Genomic DNA, 22,322 nt, shown 5'->3' with positions numbered 1-22,322 from the left:
CTTCTGCCCAGCTCTCTGCCTCCTTCTCATCAACTATCGAGCACTCTCTTTGCTTTTCTCCTTCATCTGTTGCCAAACGCTCTGCCTCCTCCTCATCAACTATCGAGCACTCTCTTTGCTTTTCTCCTTCATCTGTTGCCAAACACTCTGCCTCCTCCTCATCAACTGTCGAGCACTCTCTTTGCTTTTCTCCTTCATCTGTTGCCAAACACTCTGCCTCCTCCTCATCAACTATCGAGCACTCTCTTGGCTTTTCTCCATCTTCTGCCCAGCTCTCTGCCTCCTTCTCATCAACTATCGAGCACTCTCTTTGCTTTTCTCCTTCATCTGTTGCCAAACGCTCTGCCTCCTCCTCATCAACTATCGAGCACTCTCTTTGCTTTTCTCCTTCATCTGTTGCCAAACGCTCTGCCTCCTCCTCATCAACTATCGAGCACTCTCTTTGCTTTTCTCCTTCATCTGTTGCCAAACACTCTGCCTCCTCCTCATCAACTATCGAGCACTCTCTTGGCTTTTCTCCATCTTCTGCCCAGCTCTCTGCCTCCTTCTCATCAACTATCGAGCACTCTCTTTGCTTTTCTCCTTCATCTGTTGCCAAACGCTCTGCCTCCTCCTCATCAACTATCGAGCACTCTCTTTGCTTCTCTCCTTCATCTGCTGCCAAATACTCTGCCTCCTCCTCATCAACTGTCGAGCACTCTCTTTGCTTCTCTCCTTCATCTGTTGCCAAACACTCTGCCTCCTCCTCATCAACTGTCGAGCACTCTCTTTGCTTTTCTCCTTCATCTGCTGCCAAACACTCTGCCTCCTCCTCATCAACTATCGAGCACTCTCTTTGCTTTTCTCCATCTTCTGCCCAGCTCTCTGCCTCCTCCTCATCAACTGTCGAGCACTCTCTTTGCTTTTCTCCTTCATCTGTTGCCAAACACTCTGCCTCCTCCTCATCAACTGTCGAGCACTCTCTTTGCTTTTCTCCTTCATCTGTTGCCAAATACTCTGCCTCCTCCTCATCAACTGTCGAGCACTCTCTTTGCTTCTCTCCTTCATCTGTTGCCAAACACTCTGCCTCCTCCTCATCAACTGTCGAGCACTCTCTTTGCTTTTCTCCTTCATCTGTTGCCAAACACTCTGCCTCCTCCCCATCAACTGTCGAGCACTCTCTTTGCTTCTCTCCTTCATCTGTTGCCAAACACTCTGCCTCCTCCTCATCAACTGTCGAGCACTCTCTTTGCTTTTCTCCTTCATCTGTTGCCAAACACTCTGCCTCCTCCCCATCAACTGTCGAGCACTCTCTTTGCTTTTCTCCTTCATCTGTTGCCAAACACTCTGCCTCCTCCTCAACTATCGAGCACTCTCTTTGCTTTTCTCCTTCATCTGTTGCCAAACACTCTGCCTCCTCCTCATCAACTGTCGAGCACTCTCTTGGCTTTTCTCCTTCATCTGTTGCCAAACACTCTGCCTCCTCCTCATCAACTGTCGAGCACTCTCTTGGCTTTTCTCCTTCATCTGTTGCCAAACACTCTGCCTCCTCCTCATCAACTGTCGAGCACTCTCTTTGCTTTTCTCCTTCATCTGTTGCCAAACACTCTGCCTCCTCCTCATCAACTGTCGAGCACTCTCTTTGCTTTTCTCCTTCATCTGTTGCCAAACACTCTGCCTCCTCCTCATCAACTGTCGAGCACTCTCTTTGCTTTTCTCCTTCATCTGTTGCCAAACACTCTGCCTCCTCCTCATCAACTGTCGAGCACTCTCTTGGCTTTTCTCCTTCATCTGTTGCCAAACACTCTGCCTCCTCCTCATCAACTGTCGAGCACTCTCTTGGCTTTTCTCCTTCATCTGTTGCCAAACACTCTGCCTCCTCCTCATCAACTGTCGAGCACTCTCTTTGCTTTTCTCCTTCATCTGTTGCCAAATACTCTACCTCCTCCTCATCAACTGTCGAGCACTCTCTTTGCTTTTCTCCATCTTCTGCCCAGCTCTCTGCCTCCTTCTCATCAACTGTCGAGCACTCTCTTTGCTTTTCTCCATCTTCTGCCCAGCTCTCTGCCTCCTTCTCATCAACTGTCGAACACTCTCTTGGCTTTTCTCCATCTTCTGCCCAGCTCTCTGCCTCCTTCTCATCAACTGTCGAACACTCTCTTGGCTTTTCTCCATCTGCTGCCCAGCTCTCTGTCTCCTTCTCATCAACTGTCGAACACTCTCTTGGCTTTTCTCCATCTGCTGCCCAGCTCTCTGTCTCCTTCTCATCAACTGTCGAACACTCTCTTGGCTTTTCTGCTTCATCTGCTCTCCAGGACTTTGCATCTTCCTCGTTGCTTGGTTCCTGTTCATCACAGCTCAACGTGTTCTCCAAACGTGCGACGTTCAAGTCCTCACATAATGAAACCGCTGGTGTGGGGATTTTGCACGATATACTTGGCATTTTGGAATCGTTGTCATTGCCATCCACACTGTTCTCTCTCTCATCTTCAGGACCCTCCGAGGTCGATTCAGGACGGCCGCTGATGGCAAGTGAGAGTTCTTTGACGCATGATGTGTCTGATGGTTCCTTTTCCAAACCAGCATCAGCTTTTTCTGCGGAATTTTTTGGTGGACCTCCAGGTGGGCAGAAACAAGAGGGCATATTACAGTAGTCGCAGGGCAAATCGGAGATGTCTGAGCCCCAGCTGCTGTCTGATATAAAACTTGAAGTATCATCAGCTGAGGTTTCTTCGTCTTCAAGTTTGAAGTCCCCATGGTCAGACTCTGGCAAAGACTTAATGGTTGGAGTAGTTTCAAGTTCACCCTGTCTTCTTGAGGTAGCATTGTAAGTCAGGTTAGCAGCGCAGCTCTCATCCAGCGCAGACTTGCCATCGTGCTGTTTTATGACATAAGTCAAGATTGACAGATTTTCCTCCTCACATCTTCTTGAAGCGACATTGTAAGTCAGATTAGCAGCCGCACAATCATCACTGGACTGACACTCCTCCTCAGGTAGTTCTGCAAAGTCATTTTGTTGAGCTTGCAACCTGGCCACCTCCAATTGACACTTTAGATCTGCAACTTCTGCATTTTTCTCCACAAGCTGACTTTTCTGAGTTTCGAGTTCCTTGACCTGATAGCAGTGATGTTTGGAGAGGATAAGCAGCTGATCTCTCTGATACTCTACGGCACTGATCCATCCATCCAGTTCTCTCTGACTTTTGGCTTTCTCCTCAGCGTATTTGGTTTCCCGTTCAAGCTCATTTCTGGAGTTTTGTTTAACTTTCATTTCCAGCTCAGCCAACCTCTTCTTCAATGCATTGTTTTCGGCAAGAAGGGATGTGTTACTCGTCTCCGTGTTTTCAGAAGAGGCTGGGAGTTCGGAAACCCTGGTTTCATTCAGCTCAACTGTATATTTGTCGGCAGTGTTGCTTGGAACTCCTGGTTCTGTGTCCATGCCTTCTTGTATCTCCTCAATTTGCAACAATGTCTGATCCATCTGGGATATTATTTGTGGGATCTTCTGCTCCGAATGTTGCACATGCAAAAGATCAGTGACCAAATATTTTTCAGGCAACGTGGCGCTTTCAGGTTGATCAAAGCTTTCCCCGACAATCGACGTAGTTCCTTCCACCTCTGATCGCTGCAAATTAAGGCCTTGAGTTTCGAGCCTCTCTTCGCCAACGTTTTGGGGGTTGTCTGCCGTACAAGCGATGCCTAAACACGACATTGTTTCTTGTATTTCTCGTTTTAAATGCTGTGCGTCTTCGGCCTTCTCATCTATATGAAGAAGTAAGGTACTTTGCTGGTCCAGAAGTTCGCTAGCCAGCGCAGTCAAGCATTCCCCCAGAATGACTTGCGCTGTTTCTGACATTTTCTGTGCTTCCAGAGTCTCACTAGCATTCAAATGTAGTTTCCTATCGTCATCCATCTCTACAAAGTTATGTTTAAAGAGAAAATGACCCCAAAATTTGTAGATTAAGTGCTCCCTAACAACATTCAGGGCACTCCCTGCAGACGTGACGGTCTTTCTGATGCAGAATGCTGCCTGTGGGCGTGTCATAGACTGTTCCACATGATGATGTCACACGCTAAGAATTCCATATAAGGAAGTGATTACATAACAGCTTTCAAATGAGCTCGGGATGGAATGATACTAAATAGAATGGAACGTTGCCATAGAAACCCACTCTACTGACTCTGATATGACAACAATTTGGAGAAAAATCTAATCTTTCTCTAATTATTCAAAAACTACTTTAACAAATGCTGAAATATGAATAAAGCTTCTACTATATAAAGATACATGGAGAGGAGCAAAGTGGTTCAACAGCCCATAAATACATAAATAACGGAGAATGCTAATATGATGCTTCATGTTAGCATTGGGCTAATGCTAACAGTTAGCTAGCGCTAGCTACAACTGCTGTTTTTTCACTTCTACTGAACAATCTGCTGTGAAAAAACATCCATATGGGCCTGAGTTACACTTGACTCTATTTATGTGATAAATAAGTTCATATTCCACCAGAAAATGGCTGAAAAGAGTGGAAAATTGTGTTTCTCTAAAGATTCTATTTTCCCCTAGGCGAAGCCACGCCCCCTTCTATGACGAGGTGCCGTCTGTATCTATATTCTCCTTTTTATAGTCTGTTCTGTTATTTTCTCTTGACGCTTGAACTTGACGCTTTTTGTTGTTGCTCATTGTACATAAAATACCTCTTTTTATTATTTAACAAGTTAATTTCTCCATTGTGAGATCAATAAAGGAATATCTTATCTTATAGCAAAAATGTTCATACCACAGACTACTTAAATGCATATCTTATTCTTACATCCAGCAGAAGTACGGATGTTCTGTCTAAAGCAGAATCTTCATGACTTCTTTCTTCACTTCTCAGTCTGTGACTGAAGTGCAATGAGGCCTCGGCCTTTTCACTGGAAACAAAGAGCACACTGTATATAGTGTCATGTGACTGTCACTCGCGGTGTTTGACCTAAAGTCTAACTAAAGTCAGTTCACATTTACAGAAGGTTGGAAGGGCGCCCCCTTGTGTTCAATTGCGTCCAAATGCCCGGACCAAAACTGGCACCCTGAAGAGGCTGAAAAATAAGTTGTGTGAAAGCAAAAAGGCAAATGAAACCACTTAACTCAATTTTATTGCTTTTATTCAAGGAAACACTTATTACAGTGTATGTTTATCAATTAATTAATGCTAAAAACTACGTTTGAAAAATGTGTTCCAGGTTGAAAGCTCAATACAGGGAGGAATTGGATACCAACAAATTTGCCTTGGAAAAAAATAAAAAATAAATGTACAAGGAAAAAACAAAGCGAATTTAGAGTCTGGAGATGCTACTTTATGTGGAAATACTGAATGTGAGAATATAATAATAATAATTTTAGAGTTTGGAGACTTTGGAGTTACATTTATTCATTTAGGCTACATAGGAAAGTTGAAATAAGTGAAATAAATAACAAAACAAAAACATAAATAGTTGGCCTGCATTACAAAAACTTAGATGAATACCTGTTACTACCTATGGGGGGGCAGCGTTATACAACTCTTGTATAGAGCCTACCTAAAGCTGTTAGAAGAAGAAAATCCCAGAAGCAAACAAACAAACAAACATGGCGCCGCCCGAGATGTCACGCGTCGCCGCTGCTGTAGATGCAGTTTTAGCAGAAATAAAGACTATTTCACCTTTGACCGAAGAGCAGCGAGAAGCTCTGTGCTCATTTATAAGCGGACAAGATGTTTTTGCTTTTTTACCAGCAGGACTTTGTAAAAGCGCGATCTACACGTTTGTTAAGTGGTGATGTCACAGCTCGACTTCCGGATCCGCATAGACCGAGAAACTACAAAAAACTACAAATGTACTAAATCGGTACATCCGGGTTAGCGGAGATAAATGCTAGATATATGCTACGCTAACCCCGGAAGTAGTGACTTTAGTAAATATTACTTTTATAGCAGTAGGTGCGGCATATTTGGCTAATGAGTCTGAGAAATAAGTATGTTCAGTAACTCTCCGTTGAGTTTCAGAAATATTGATGGTTGTTTTTAAGAGTTTTTTTTTTTAATGTTTTTTTTCTCGCATATTTGCCGGTCTGCTAGTAACCGGAAGCGGAAGTCGTGACGTTACTGTTTGTTTCTATGGCAACGTTCCATTCTATTAAGTCTCATGTCTTCCAGTTAACATCTAAGTGTATAACAAAAATGTATGTTAATAAAGCAAGCTGTTTATTAAAAGTTTCCATTTGTAGTGAAGTATTATTCAGCACAGATACTGAAATGGGAGCGCTCTCTCGTGTTTTGTTTCCTTAAAGGGAATTTGACTCACAGAAAGATCTCTGCTGACATCTTGTGGCCGACCAGGTGAACTACCAGTTACAAAACTGTCACCTTCAAGTCATACAAACCGACAATTCATATAACAGAATGAAAAATGATGAGATAAAAATAAAAGCATTACTTTCATTAGTTGTTTTTATTGGTGGAAAAATACCTCCAAAAATACCTCTTTGCATCTGTAGCTCTTAACCCCCGCCTGAAAAGAGCACGTTTTACCCAGTTCAGCTTTACCCAAATCTAAAAGCTTCTTGAAAAAAGTGTCAAAAATAGCGACAAAAACGTGGATGAAAATACAAAAAAAAAACATCACCAATAATACCGACCACGTTTAAAAAGTAACAAAAAATTACAAAAACATGAAACATGAAAATAAAATGCTGCAGGCAAATTTCAAGCGTTTTTTCGTATTGATAAAAAAAAATAAAAATAAAAAAGAAATAAAAAAAACTACAAGTGTTGGTAACGGGAGGACACGCACGAGACTTGGTTTCCAGGCAACGGACTTGAGACCGTGAAGAAAGCGAAGGGACGCGTTGTTATATATTTCTATGGTTGGTGTGGGCTAAACTTTTTGTCCATTATCTCCCTGTGTCCTTTCTAAAAGACACGTTACTGATATTCCATTTAACACGTGTTTTTGTTTGGCACCGGGGAAAATGTACTCACGAGCTCCACGAGTGACTTTAATGACAGGCGGCACAACTTCTCCTTCAGTTGGTCCCGGTTCCTACGAGGTTTCCCAAAGCAATCATTCAGCATATGGTAAGAATTATGTTCATACAATGTCAATAATGTTAACAGTCGTTGTTTTTCTTATGTTTTCTGTCGTTTTTTATGCTATTCTCCTTTATACGTCTTCTACTTCCGGTTGGTTGCTTTTATTTTGAAAGCCACTTCCGCTACACCCGCGAACTTTACAAACTTAAAACTGATTCTGAAAAAGCTGCCCACTGCGGAATCTAAAAATGGAAATTAAACAAATAACGAAACATTTTTGTGGCAGCAGTAATTCAAAACAGAACCAGTCGGGAAAAGTTATAATTGTTCACGTGACAAACGGGGTTACGTCGCACATGTAAACAAACGCCAGTAGCTGCTACCTTTATATGTACAGTCTATGCCTTTCTCACTCATTACTGTCATGAACGATAACTGGAATCACAGAAAACACGTGATATACTGCACAAAATAGAGCAGAATCTTCTGACATTAAAAAAAAATAGCTATGTTTATTGTTGTTAGGTATTTTTCCCCAAATGCTACGCATGACTAGCATCTGCGATTAGCTTGGGTGGGTAAGTTGAACCGCCCTTATATTTTGTAAATGAAACATTTTTACTTTTATGTATAATGGATTTAATCTTTACATAATTAGAACTTGCCAGACAAAAAAGGATTAAAATAACCAGACTGACTTAAAAAATGTATATATATTAAAAGTGTTTTACCAACTTCTTTAAAACTATATTTTCCAGACGATTTTTGAGGACGCTAACAACTAGAAAACATCCATAAATGCAAAGAGTAAAAATTTCCATCTATTTTATACTGTTTTTACAACAACCACCAAAGCTAAAAGTGGCTCATCTTACCCCACTCTCCCCGAGTGCTCTGGCATCATCTGCAATTTTACACCTGATGGATTTTGATCACATGATTAATGTTTTACACTCAGTTTCAACACAGTTTTGTCCAATTTAGATCCATTTCAGACATTTTTCACACCTGATTTGATCTGATTTGATTTGATCTGGGCCTAGTGATTATTGGCAGGTCATATATTTTGTGAAGGTAGAATGTTTCGTAAGGTGGTACATGAGTGAAAACCTTGACTACAACCTTGATCAGAGGTCTAACATATGGTATATTCCAAGATGACGATACCAGGATTGCAATCTTGCTAATATAAAATGTCCCATACAATGACAACAGTTAAACGATAGTTGTTTGATAAGTGTAATAACCAGTTAATCGATTAATGGAATTGAGCAGAATGTGAATCCCTATGACACTTTTCTTCCCTAAAGTTATGAAATGTGTGTGTATTCACCTTATTCCGCCGTTCGCATAGGCGCCGCCATGAATTGTGCCCGCCCCTTTTCTCCTATGTGTTAACATGGGACTGGAGAAGTCCACATAAAATCAGTCACTACAGGAAAACAAAGCCGTTTTCAGGCCGCACAGAGAAACAGTGCAGTGTTGACATGTTGGTGCAAATGAACATTGGCCATTTTACCCAAATCAATCGACTAAACATCAGATTTGAGCGGAGAATATTTTCCCTTGTCCTCCGTTAAAATGAACGGGCTTCGCACTCGACCGGAAGTGTCTGGAAAACGAGGTGCCGAGACAACGCAAAAAGTGGCAAAAGTGGGCGGGGCGGAATAAGGTGAATAAACTCAACTCAACCCTTGTGTCTGTTCAGTCACAGCTGACGTATAATGTATATTGTGTTAATTCAGTTGTTTGATGCAGATGGCTTTGCCCCGTTCCTGTCCATGACCAGCCGACAAACTGCAGTCACACAGCCGGACAGCGTGAGCCTCCCTGGGCCGGGACAGTACGACTCCTCCTCTGTCAAAGTACTCGTCGCACCAAAGCTACATATACGTCCGATCATAGCCTTTTCGGTTAACTTTTACATACAAACAGTTCGAGAATGAATCAAGGCCCAAGTAACTAGTCAACCTCCTAACCCCCTCCTGATCCGAGCATTTTCTCCTGTTCGGCTTTACCCAACTCTAAAAACTTCTTGACTGAAGTTTACTGCCTATAGGCCAGTGTAACGCCTCATTTGAGAGCTACAAAATTGATAGTTTGTCGCTATTTTTTGTCGCTATTTTTTGTCACTCTTTTGGCGATTTTATGTTTTTTTTATCGGCCTTTTGTTGCTTTTATATTTGGGTAAAGTTGAACTGGAGGAAATGTGCTCAGTTCAGGTGGGGGTTAAGAGGTTAACACATTGAGTGCCAAAAACGTTTTTGTTTTTTAAATTATGAAACTAGACACTCTAATACACCTTATGTGTGATTTTGGTAACTCTGTGATGAACAGAAGTGAAATAAATGACAATCAAATCTGGTAAAAAGTTAAGATCTGGACATTTCATATATATTATTGCGTTTCTGTCATTTTTTTTTAGTCCGTGGTGTTGTGTAGTGAACAGCTGTAAACCCGACACTTCATATGGAAAGATCGAAACAGTTGAGATTTTAACATTTCTCTGAGTTATTAAATGGTCAAAATCGGTCCAAGGACGACTGAGAAACATCCGGTTAAAGTCTTCGATTCGAGAACCAGGCTGTTTAAATGCACTCGCCATAAGAAAAGATCGAGAACACGCGGTGTTTCAAAACATGTCAATGTTGTCGTTGAAAATTGACTTGAAACTAATATATTTAGGCATTTACCTCTTTCCATAACGTTAGTGTCCGTCCAGAGAGGAGTTAATCAGAAAGGAGTGCGTTTCATAAAACAGTAATTATCTAAAAAAAACTAGCCTCTGTTTAGCCATGTTTAAATGTTTAAATGAGCCATAGCCTGTGTCCATAGCTATAACACTGAATACGCTATGGTGCTACAAATATCATGAAAAATGGTCTGGATTGTTGGCACTCAACAGCTAAATCCCCAAAACAGCGCAGCCTCAGTGTGTTGAGACATGAACAACAAACATAAATCAGTCAATTCCAGTTAAGTTGTACTGGATTTTCCCAGTTTTCAAACCAATTCTTATGCAGTTTAATTCATCCTCGAGCAAAAGTGGCATGTTGGTAGAGCGTCACAATGGTAAGAAATCAACAATTCAAACTTGACTTGCTCCCTTTCTGTCAGTATAAAAAGCGGAACAATGCAGTATATAGAGTTTAGTTTGTTGTTTTTGTTTCTAAATGTGATTCCTCTCCTTGTAGTCGAACATCCCCGGTGGCAGCAGTCTGCAGAACCGCTCCAGACGCTTCGAGGACCCAGTGTCGCGGGTACCAGGCCCCGGGACGTACGATGTGCTGCCCCCCCCAGGACAGAAGAGGAGGGAACGGGGACCAGCTTCGAGGATGGGACAGAGAGGGGTGAGAGGTCTATTCTGCTTAAATGTGCAAACTTGACACGTGCATACAACCTGTACAAAGTTTGGAAACTGAAGTGAGAGTGAATGAGGCGCTTCCTATCACGCAGCTAAATAAAAACGTACCGCTTCTGCCTTTAACAATGGGGAAAGGTGTAATGTTGATGTGGGGAACAGCACTTTTGTTCAAAACTGACGATTCTTCGGGCCGTACGATGCGTTTGTGTGGCTCAGAGCTGTGGCACATGCCGCTCTATTTTTGACTTTAGTGGGAAAATTCACACTGTGCCTCCTCCTGAGTCTTATTAGCACCAACACCATCTGTTTATCACAGCAATATTATAGAAATATGTGGGTTGTAGGGATGGCAAAATGAGTGGAGAAGCTATTCTGGTCTTGTCTCCGTAAGAAAGGTGATTATTATTAGGTCACAAGACGAACTGAGCTAAAGGATAAAGTAACATTCAAAAGGAAACCCCTGACTCCATTCTTCCCTATTGTTGTATTCTGTAGAGTGCACAGTAACACCTCTGCAGACGGAAACAATTCTCATTAAAGCTGAATATTTACCAGAATATTTACTCTAGTGAAAGTGAAGTTGCTTTGAAATGATTTTACCTCAAGTTCAGGTAAAAAGTAGTGACCCAACTAATGACACAAGTAAGAACGAGACATTTCTAGATTTTATTGTTTTAAATTAATACCCATCAGTTAAATAAAGGGCTGTAAATAAAGACAAAACATAAAAGAATGGGCAAATTCTGATATTTCCAAAGAAGATCCCTTGAAAATAGACAAACAAATCAGTTCTTAAAGGTCCTCTACCTGATTATTTTAAAAATTAAAAACAATGAAAGAGTTGTGGTCGAATTCCTAACTTTCCAAACGTTTTGTTCCCACGACTTACAAGATGAACCTTCAGCGTCACGTTCACAGAAGTGCGAGAAAACTAACCTGTAAATTCATGAAATTGATGCTTCATAATCAGATGCTCAGTGTCTGAGTTTGCAATATACTAAAGGAGGACAAAACAAATTTAGTTCCACCATTAGAAAAGACGTCCACCGACTGTGCCGTCCAAATGATTTGTAACATTGAAAAATACTGAGAGGCGAGTGCTGCAAACGGCTCCTGAGGGAGTGTTAGTGATGGTACATTTGGTATTTCATCATTTCATCATTATTGAAAAAATGTTTCCTTTTATATGTAAACTTGATGCATTATGAGGGTTTTTTGAATGCTACTGCCTGTATTTGTGGGGGATATATACATGTATTTACCTGTACATTCTCTAGAACGTTTTTTGCTTTTGTGCATATGTAAAATAATTGTTTGTCACGTGACTAATTCGGGCCATATTTTGTCTTATTTTTACCAGCTTCGTAGCTTAAAGAGGGGGTATTCTGCTTTTTTCAATCACATAGCACCAGTCTATATCACACTACAATGATGACCAAACCTTCTGTTGGTCTGTAAATGCAGTAAATTAGAATAACTGCCTTGTATAAAATTGCTCTCTCAAAATGGCTGTAGTGAATGTCTTGAAATCGGCCTCTGTCTCTTTAAGAACCTCTGAGCCTTTCCGACACGCCCCCTCCACACGCTGTCTGTGGCATCAGTGGGGAGGGGGTTCTGCTGAGGAGCAGTGGTTGGTTACTCGGCTGGTGACGAAAGCTCGGAGGCGTCTCCAGGAGGTGGGGGCGTTCCTAGGAGGACTCAGGCAAACCTGTCCCTAAAATGGCCGCCATCAGAGTTTTTACAGATTACTCAAAAATACGTGAATGTGCCAAGGCAACACTTCAGGCATGTTTTTAATGAGGGAATGACATAATAACATGATGTAAAGCCTGAAAAAGTCAATTTTGCATAATACCCCCCCTTTAAATTATTTGTATTTATTTCTAGAGCTGAACTAGATCTTATCAGCAATATATCGTTACGGAGTATGTGACAATATGCATATCATATCGTAACACACGACAGGAAATAAAAGGCTTAAACTCGCTGAGCTTATTCAGCATAATAAACACCTACAAGATACATTCAGAATATTAAGAAAAATGTATCTTGTATTATAGTCACTCTGTCACGATACACTTGAATCGCAATACAAATCGTATCATGAACTCTGTATCGGGATGTCATGAAACTTCCCAACTTGACAACTGGAACTCTATAAAAAATAAAATAATAAATAAAAAAAAGTCTTTCCCAACCTCTGAGGACAGTGCCGAGTGCACAATGCAGGCAGTGGGTGAAGAGTCTTGCCCAAGGACACAACAACAGCCAGGATTCAAACCGCCACTCTACCATCTGAGCCATTGTTTCCTCCCCAAATTAAATGAATTAGACCTTGTTTTGTTTTCAGATGTCTCATGAAGCTTCTGTCACTTATGTTTACCAACCAAATGTTTTACTCAGGTCTATAATACTATAATACAGGGGTAGGCAAGTGTGCTTGGAGGAGGGCCGATTTTTTTTTTATTGTACATAGTCTAAGGGCCAAATCTGACAATTTTAGCCAGTATTAAAGCACCACTTTCTACCAGTGCCAGTGCTGTGCATAATATATGACCTCATTTAGTTTTCTGTTTGGACAATTTAAAGTAATATACAGAATTTCTCACATTTTTTCAGTAATTAACCCCCTGCCTTAACTGAACATATTTTTTCCAGGTCGACCTTTCCCAAATCTAAAAAGCTTTTTTAAAAAAAGAATTAAATGAGTGACACAAAAAAAACCCAAAATCTGAAAAAAGTGACGAAAAAGACAACAAAAATAACAAAAACACAACAAACACGCAGCAAAAAAAAGAAGAAAAAAAAAGAGTCAATCAAAAATCAGTTTTAGGCTGTAGCTCCAGTCGAGAAGCTTTTAGATTTGGGTAAAGCTGAACTGGAGAAAATGTGCTTGGCTGAGGTTAAACTCTAAAACGATTAAAATAACTTTGATTTGTATGATAATATTTCTCAAAATCATCTTGAGGGCCAAAGGCTCTCGGCTGGAGGTCCGGATTTCACCCCCGGGCCTGACGTTGCCTACCCCTGCTATAATTAGAAAAATTAACTAATGTGTAATAAAACTACAGAAGTACAGTTACTCATAAAAGTATTGTAACTTGTAACCGTGTGTCTGATTGTCTGCTCCGCCTTTAAACTCTCAACATTTGAAACTTTAGAAAAGTCTGAATGCCGTTTCGTGACCTTTTCATGACCTTTGAGGACATCCCTGAGCTCTGAGCTGATTCTCCCTCCTTCATTCTTCTCTGTGAGGCTCTTACATGTGGTGTCCTCCGCTTTCTCTCTCTGACGTTCTGTGCTTGAATCCTCCAGGTCAAGACTCTGCTTGTGCCAGGGCTCCCGGAGGTCCCGTCCATCCCCTCTCCGGGTCAGGCCTACGGCTACGAGGAGGATGGATCTGGGAGGCTCTTCAAGCAGCAGCCCCCTCCCCGAGACGGCACCCTGGGGCCCGCCTACTACAACACAGTACAGGTGAAGGCACAGGGCGGTCACAGAGGGGGGAGCATCAGCAGGAATGGGCTTTTTACTCTTTTACTCTCCGCACATGACCCGGAAGAATTAAATAATAACCTAATAGGCAAGGAAATTACAACTTGTAGTCTAGTACGAAAATCTGAAATTGTAACTTTTGTGGTTCCGGAATGTTAGGGGTTGGCAACCTTGTTTTATGTTAATATAAGATGTTGGGAACATATTTCATGAATATGTCAATCGCGTATCGCCCTCGTTTGTTTTTTATTAAAGAAATAAGAAGAGAAAGTCGCCCCTTAAGTCATGCACTATCTGTCAGATAAAATGAAATATCTGCAATATTAATACAAATTATGTCAGTTTTTTCATAGTGGAAACAAGATGGCTGCCATAACCATGTTGCTGCCATAACCTGCCATGTTGTATCTTCAACTTCGAACAGATTTTCTGAAATAATTTACAGTGTATTTACACTATATCAACCTAATGCTGTGTGCAACATTACCTCTTCATCGGTTAATGCATCAATAAATTACATAAATTGTCACATAAATTGAAATATCTTCAACATGAAATTAGATTTTCTCATGAAATTTGCACTGTATGTGTAGTTTGCTTTATAGGTTTAAAATTAAACTAATCATGTCATAATTATTATTTCATATATATGAAATTTAATCTGTGAATGTTAACCAAAATGGCTCATTTCATCATGTACTGTTGTCACATAAAATTAAATATCTTCAATATAAAATAAGATTCGAGTATCAGCCAGTTCAGTTATGGCAGCCATCTTGTTTCCACTATGAAAAAACTGACATAATTTGTTTATTTTTAAATCTATAAATCTAAGATTTCCTGTGAAGTGAGATATTGTCAATCTACACATACAGTGCACATTTCATGAAAAAATCTTCTTTAATATTGCAGATATTTCATTTTATCTGACAGATAGTGCATGACTTAAGGGGCGACTTTTTGGTAAACATTCTCTTCTTATTTCTTTAATAAAAAACAAACAAAGGCGATACGCGATTGACATATTCATGAAATATGTTCCCAACATTTTATATTAACATAAGAACAAGGTTGCCAACCCCTAACACACCGGAACCACAAAAGTGTTAACGGAGCCCTTCTTCAGATTTTTTTTGCTAGACTATTGATTTGTTGAGACCAGAAAATGCCAATCTGAGCTTGTGTGGGAGATACATTGTTCCATTTTTAGCAGGATAATTGCTCCTTGTTTTATTCACAGTCACAGCCAAGTCTCAACATTTAGCTAAACAACAAAGCAATGCTGATAAATATTATTAGTGTTTGTAAGTGTGAAGCAGCATGACTCCACGCCAAAGTAAAACCTGCCCACTCACGACAAAGCGCTGATCGTGAATGACATCAAATTAGCTCATTAATATTTATAAGCGACGGTGACAGCGCGAGATGCCCAAATATTAGTAGAAACTTACATTGGCCGCACCAGCAATATGTGCCCCGTCGTGAGAACCAGGGACGCTTTTTTGCAGGATCGTTCAGTTGAAGCCATGAAGAAGCCTCTCCATCTTTAAGCTGCAGTGTTGGTATATTTTAAAGCGTAAACTTTTAGGTTCAAAACGGCTAATCAGACATTCGACATTAGCCTGACTGACCACGAGAGGGAAGAGCTAGTCTCGGCCGACCAACGAAAGCCGTGGCTCGCGCTTCCCTCTTCGTCTAACTTCACCGTTTAAGATGACGATGATGAGGGAAAAGAAAAAAGGCAAACAAACGTACCTGCGCAGACATTGCAGACGCTGGTATTGGGTCTGGATTTTTAATTGTTTCCATGAAATGTAGAGCACATAGAGGTGTCTTTGGTCACGTTTTCACTCTAAATCTACCGTATCTCGCTAGCACGCTCGTACCCATACTGTATATTCATATTTTCTGCCAAAATCTTTTGTTAAAGGAAATTATGCATCAACAAATGAAAATTGCCTGTGGAAGAAGTGCGTGTGGAGTCCATTAGTGAGTGGCTCAGACCGAGTCATTTCCATACGTAATGAATGCAGCTCCCGCGCACCAGACTCATCCATTTCACACGCCAACAACCACCAGTAGCAGCAGCCGCCGCGGCCGCCGTGAGGAATGATTCTGCCATATTACAATCTCCACTTAAACAAAGCAGTTCAGTCTCACGCCATCTTTTATGTGCTAATGACCAGGAGTCCACAGTGTCCTTGATGTGATATGAGCGTTGGTCCACTTTGGATGAACAGTTCTGAGTTCAAACTAAATAGCAGTCCTTCTCTGCAGTTTTTTCCATATTTAAGGCAGAGTATTATGGAAACTCTTTAAACTAAGAATCTATGAGCGTCGCAAGATTCCATTTGATTACAATTGGAGGTGCGATTCAGAAAGGATGCATCTTAATGTGCATCAAGATTAAGATGTAATGTTTAAACCAAGAATATTTTAGTTTAATTTGGAGTTCAAAACCAAATTAAAAACCCACCTTTTTGCTTTGGCCTTCGGTTCACAGTTTGTGCCTTGTATATGACCTGTGTTTAAGTTTTATTGTGTATATTGTATTGAAATTTTACAAACTTTTGCTGCAAAGTTGTCCGTTGGGTCCAGTTTGGTTTTGAACATCAACATTTCTCCTCATTCTCCTGTTCAATGAAGGTTCACACATGTCATTGTGGCAATAAAATGTTGTATTTAGGCTTTAAAATGGCATTAAAAAGCATTCAATAAGTGGATTCGGCATTTCACCGTGTGCAAAGCATGCTGGGCCAGGTTAAAGGTCAGGCCTACCCAGATCGTACCCAAACTGTTAACATGACTGAGTGTGACACAGATGTTGAATATATTGAGCGTTGAAAATCGATGTTTTGAAAGAATTCTGTAAGAAACGGGGACACAGTGATACTGGGAAGAGAAAGAGAACTCGTGGCCCTTATTGCTAAACCAATAAATAAATAAAAAACAGTTGTTGTATTAAATAAATAGACGCATTGGTTACAAATAGCATTACTAGTTTGCTATATGTCAAACTTACTAATATAATCCATTCATCACGATGTTCTGGATCTTTTCTTTCAGTAGGAAATGTGATGAGCTCCATATACAACGCTTTGAATGCGAACCTGGCATATAAGTTTATAAGTTTAGGGAAATTTGACATTGCAGGAAAGAACAAAATGTTTAACCTGAATTGTGTCAATTACAATAGAATAAAAACAGCAATATACGAAAAAATGAATAAAAACATCTATAAAACAGATTTGTTAAACAACGTTAATGCTCGAGGAATAAAAGACATTTCAATTTTTTTTGTGTTGCTCTTCTTGGCTGCATATGGTCTTCGGTGCCTGAGCTGGTCTCCAATGGAGGGCCTGAGTTATGAAGGTGCAGAGGAGAGGAACTGTCCTTCAGGATACTCTGGAGGGTCTGCAGTGTGGCCATGTCCCGCCTCTCACTCAGAGATTGGATGGAGGATGGTGGGATACCAATAATCCTGCAGCACCTTTTGCACCTGCTCCAGTTCCCCTGACAGGCTCTTAGAGAGGCCGCCCCACCCACACAGGACTGGCATACTCTAGAACAGGTCTGATGAAAGTCAGATAGATCATTTTGAGGACATCCGAGGGACGTCCAGCTCTCCTGGCCACACTCAGGTAGTATATCCTGGGGCGTGTTTTAGAAAGCATGTACCGCACATGAGCATCCCAGGAGAGGTCAGATGATATCTGGACACCAAGCAGTTTGAAGGTGGTGACTCTGCTTACTGCCTGACCACCAACTTCAGGCGGGGGAGGGCAGGGAAAACTCCTGACCCCGCTAATCCACAGAGTCCAGAGCCTCTGCATCAGACCAGGCATTGAGCCCATCAGAAGCTCTGTCAGTGTGAGGTCGTCTGCAGATAAAACCACTTTAAGCGACATTAGAGTCACTAAATAGCCGGTTGTTCTACTATGATATAGTACATATCCCTTACTTTACATCCCTACAAAAAACGACAGCAATATAAAACCTGATGCAATATAATCATTAGCATATTAAATTCTTATTTCTTATCTAAAGAACAATTATTGTGCACCATTCTGCCATGTTAGAATGTTACCTCATCAAAAACATACCTAGAGTCAATCTTGCATAATGGATTAATCGTTATTTATATTAACAGTGTCTCTCGCGGGAAGTATTTAGAGCATCCTTGTCCTTTTCATATCCCCCTGAGCAGCTTTCTAGCACCGATGTCCAACAGTAGCAACGTCGCACTGATCACCAAGCACCATATCAATAAAGCTTATTTATTTTCGTTTGTTAGAATATGGGCCTCTTATTTAATATCGTTTGTTTCATCTCACAAAGCAGAGAGTTTAAACTAGCATCTGTAACGCCCTTTTCCACAACTTTCCATCTGTTTATTCCATTTCTCTGATACCTTTTCACCCCGGTCTGCTTTGATAAATGCGGCTTTTGTAGCTGTGAAAGTTGGCGCGGTGTTAAACTCCATCCAGCGCCTCCCCACAGCGCGGCGAGTTCAAAAGTGTGAGGCAGAATTAAGGATCTGTCGGAGCTAAACCGACTGTGACCCGCTCCAGCTCCGCCGCCGTCCTTATATTTTAATGGTCTTTTGTTTGGCCCAAAATACTTTTGAAGACTTCATCTCCGCTGCTCCGCTGACCTCGGCAAAGACGGGGGATCGCACGCATATAAAACGCGGCTCGTGCTGGATGATTATGCAGTGGACTTGTATTTTATCACACTCTGAGCCGCGGTACTTATGTAAGCGGACTGAAATTAGCATTAAGATGTGTGGATGGGTGAACCCTTTTCACTGTGGTTGTTTGAAGCAGTTTGATTTCTATTTCTTGGATGTTTTGTGTAATAGACAGGTGTGAGTTAAGTTTCTGCAGGGCATTAACCCACCCGCCTAAACCAAATGCATTCTGTCCTCTTTGGCTGTTATATAGGCCTGTGTAACGCCTCATTTTGGTCACATTTTTGTTGAATTTTTGTCTTTTTTGTTGAATTTTTGTCACTTTTTGGTTTAATTTTTGTCACATTTTTGTTGAATTTTTTGTCACTTTTTGGTTGAATTTTTTGTTGAGTTTTTGTCACATTTTTGTTGAATTTTTTGTCACTTTTTGGTTGAATTTTTTGTTGAGTTTTTGTCACATTTTTGTTGAATTTATGTCAATTTTTTGCTGAGTTTTTGTCACATTTTTGTTGAATTTATGTCACTTTTTTGTCACGTTTACATTGCTTTCTTTTCACATTTTGTAGCTGTTTTGGTGCTTTTTTTCCAAAGAACCTTTTTGATTAGGGTAAAGCCAAACTGGATGAAATGGGTTCCGTTCAGGTGGGAGTTAAGAGGTTAAAGGGGGGGTATTATGCTTTTTTCAGTCACATAGCACCAGTCTATATCACACTACAATGATGACGAAACCTTCTGTTGGTCTGTAAATGCAGGAAATTAGAATAACTGCCTTGTATAAAATTGCTCTCTCAAAATGGCTGTAGTGAATGTCTTGAAATAGGCCTCTGTCTCTTTAAGAACCTCTGAGCCTTTCCGACACGCCCCCTCCACACGCTGTCTGTGGCATCAGTGGGGAGGGGGTTCTGCTGAGGAGCAGTGGTTGGTTACTCGGCTGGTGACGAAAGCTCGGAGGCGTCTCCAGGAGGTGGGGGCGTTCCTAGGAGGACTCAGGCAAAGCTATCCCTAAAATGGCCGCCATCAGAGTTTTTACAGATTACTCAAAAATACGTGAATGTGCCAAGGCAACACTTCAGGCATGTTTTTAATGAGGGAATGACATAATAACATGATGTAAAGCTTGAAAAAGTCGATTTTGCATAATACCCCCCCTTTAAAAGTCATTGACCTCTTAACCAAGTGTATTTTCTCCAGTGCAGCTTTACAGCTCAAATTCTTCTTTTTCATCTAATTTCTGCCACTATTTTGTTGAGTTTTTGTCACTTTTTTGTTGCATGTACATGTTTTTTTTGGGTTGCTTTTTGATATTGTTTTGTTGCGTTTTCATTTTTGTTTTCGTCTCATTCTTGACACTGTTTTTCAAGAAGCTTTTAGATTTAGTGAAGTCAGACTGGAGATAATTGTGCTCGGTTCAGGCGGGGTAAATGATTGATGTCATAATAATTAAGGTCAAGAGGTCACACATGCTCCTAACAATTTTGAAAGTGTCTGAATCCAGCTTAAGGAGAGTCAAGTGGGTCGTGGAGCTCCAGAGGAAATGATGTCACCTCCACTTTTTGTCCTGCGATTCAGCTCTATGAGATGGCTTCAGTGAACTCCACTATCCTTAAATAAATAGGCCACCGTTTGTGACATACTGAGATATGTTCTTACCTGAGCTTAGACGAGTTCATGTGTACCTGTCTGGTCTTCACGCGTGTCCTCAGTCATGTAAACACAGCACAGACGGCGTTAGCATTTAGCCTCTCCTCCTCTCCTCTATAGCTCAAATCAATGTGGATTTTGGAACTATATTGTAAGGCGTAATAATACCAGGAGTAGTTAGAGGCTTATTATTACGCCTTCTATCTTCACCTCATTTGGAGCTATAGAGGAGAGGAGGAGGGGCTGAATGCTAACGCCGTCTGTGCTGTGTTTACGTGACTGAGGGCACGCGTGAAGACCAGACAGGTACACATGAACTTGTCTAAGCTAAAGTAAGAACATATCTCGGTATGTATAAACAGTGGCCTATTCCTTTAACCCCTTAACTCCCACCTGAACCGCGCACATTTTCTCCAGTTTGGCTTTACCCCAGTCCAAAAGCTTCTGGGAAAAAAGCTGTGAAAATAGCAACAAAACCGAGACGAAAACAATGATGGAAATGTGACTAAAAAGTGAGAAAACATTGACAAAAAAGTGACGAAAAATTTATGAAAAAGTGGCAAAAATGTCACAAATATGTCACAAGAAATTGACCAAAAAATTGACCAAAAAATTGGAGACTTCCCTCAAGATGGCGGACGAGACAGACGCATAGTAAATAGCTCTCCGAAGTCGGTGAACTAGAACTCCACAAAACTCGAAACTTCGATACAGAAAATCCGGAGAACATAGCATGAGTGGAGCAGGATCACGGAAAGGCCTGCGAAGTCAAAAAGAAACGACCGGAGTCCCTGAAAACCCTAGAAGTGACCACGAAGAGGCCGAGACTATGAACGAGGATAATCCAGACCATGCTAGGCTAATGCTAGAGGGGCTAGCTAAGCTTAGCAGCGAGATACACGATTTCAAAACAACCATGAGACACGAACTAGCTTTATTCAAAACCGATCTCAAAGAAGACATAACATCACTTCGTCAAGACATGGAACAGAAATTCAGAGAAAACACCAATGTGCTGGAAGACCAAAAGGCTGGCCTGGCTGAGGCCCAGGCCCGCATCGTGGAGCTGGAGGAGTGGAGTACGGAGGCTAATGTTTCGCTTCGGAGCATGCTAACGCACACACTAAGCATGCAAGACAAGATAACAGAGCTTGAAGCAAGGTCAAGGAGGAATAATATCCGAATATTTGGTTTATTGGAAGAAAGTGAAAAGGATTCTACGGTGACGTATTTGGACCAGCTGTTTAAAAGAGAGCTGAATCTACCGGAAGACACCGAGCTGCACATTCAACGGGCACACAGAACCCCTCCTTTTAAGCCAAAGCCAGGAGAGCGGCCCAGGGCTATAGTGGTCAACTTTTTGGAGTTTGAAACCAAGGAGATGATTCTGAAGAAAGCCTGGGAGAAGAAAGTACGAGTTGCAGATAAGCCGATTCAGTTTGACCACGACTACCCCACGGAAATAGTACAAAAACGGCGCGCTTACGTGGGCATTAAAAAAGTGCTGAAGGAACGAGGCGTTCGCTTCCAGACCCCCTACACTAAAATGCGGATTTTTTGGAAAGAAGGCACCCAAAGCTACAACAATGCCATGGATGCTGCGTTGGACCTAAGAGCCAGGGGATACGACGTGAATCTGCCGGAGGAGAGTGGTGGAGGGAACAACCGCATTAAAGCAGCTACAGGATGGGAGCGAGTCGGTCGCGGTGGAGCTACGTTGGAGGAACGCACACGGGAAAAGCTACGGGAATATCAGAGACTCCAGCAAGACCAAAGACAGAATCACTGAGGTAACGGTTCCCCCAGGGGACCCGGTATAATGTGGAGTCAATTGGGCTAATGTTTATTTTTTAATAATGACTTGATCTGATACAAGAGCCCAGGACTTTCAAAATGGTCACGCCTACATATACATAAATGCCGACAGAGGGGAGCTATAAAGATTATGTTGGACATTGCTAGACCAGGGAATCCACAAGGATGTTCTAATGTGTCTAGAGGTGGGCCCTCACTTGTAGTGGGGATCTCCTGCCTACCCACCAACAGGGGGAATGGGAGAGGTCTAGAGACATCCCTTTCTTGGAAGTCACGTGTTCAGTGT

At 41.4% G+C, this 22,322-nt stretch overlaps 1 protein-coding gene across 1 annotated transcript in view; it reads left to right on the top strand.

Annotated features, from left to right (window-relative positions):
• The first annotated feature begins 6,940 nt into the window (after positions 1-6,940).
• Positions 6,941-22,322, top strand: part of stpg2 (sperm-tail PG-rich repeat containing 2) — a 155,077-nt gene continuing 139,695 nt past the window's right edge. The window contains exons 1-4 of the mRNA XM_079552425.1: positions 6,941-7,079; positions 8,793-8,899; positions 10,229-10,384; positions 13,720-13,872. Of these exons, the coding sequence (XP_079408551.1) occupies positions 6,974-7,079; positions 8,793-8,899; positions 10,229-10,384; positions 13,720-13,872 (522 nt within the window). The 5' untranslated portion in view covers positions 6,941-6,973. The remainder of the gene's footprint in view (positions 7,080-8,792; positions 8,900-10,228; positions 10,385-13,719; positions 13,873-22,322) is intronic.

This window comes from Gobius niger, assembly GCF_951799975.1.
Source record: "Gobius niger genome assembly, chromosome: 1".
Classification (NCBI taxonomy): Eukaryota; Metazoa; Chordata; class Actinopteri; order Gobiiformes; family Gobiidae; genus Gobius; species Gobius niger.
Note: the sequence above shows the minus strand (reverse complement) of the source record. Positions and strands in the feature narration are given on the sequence as shown.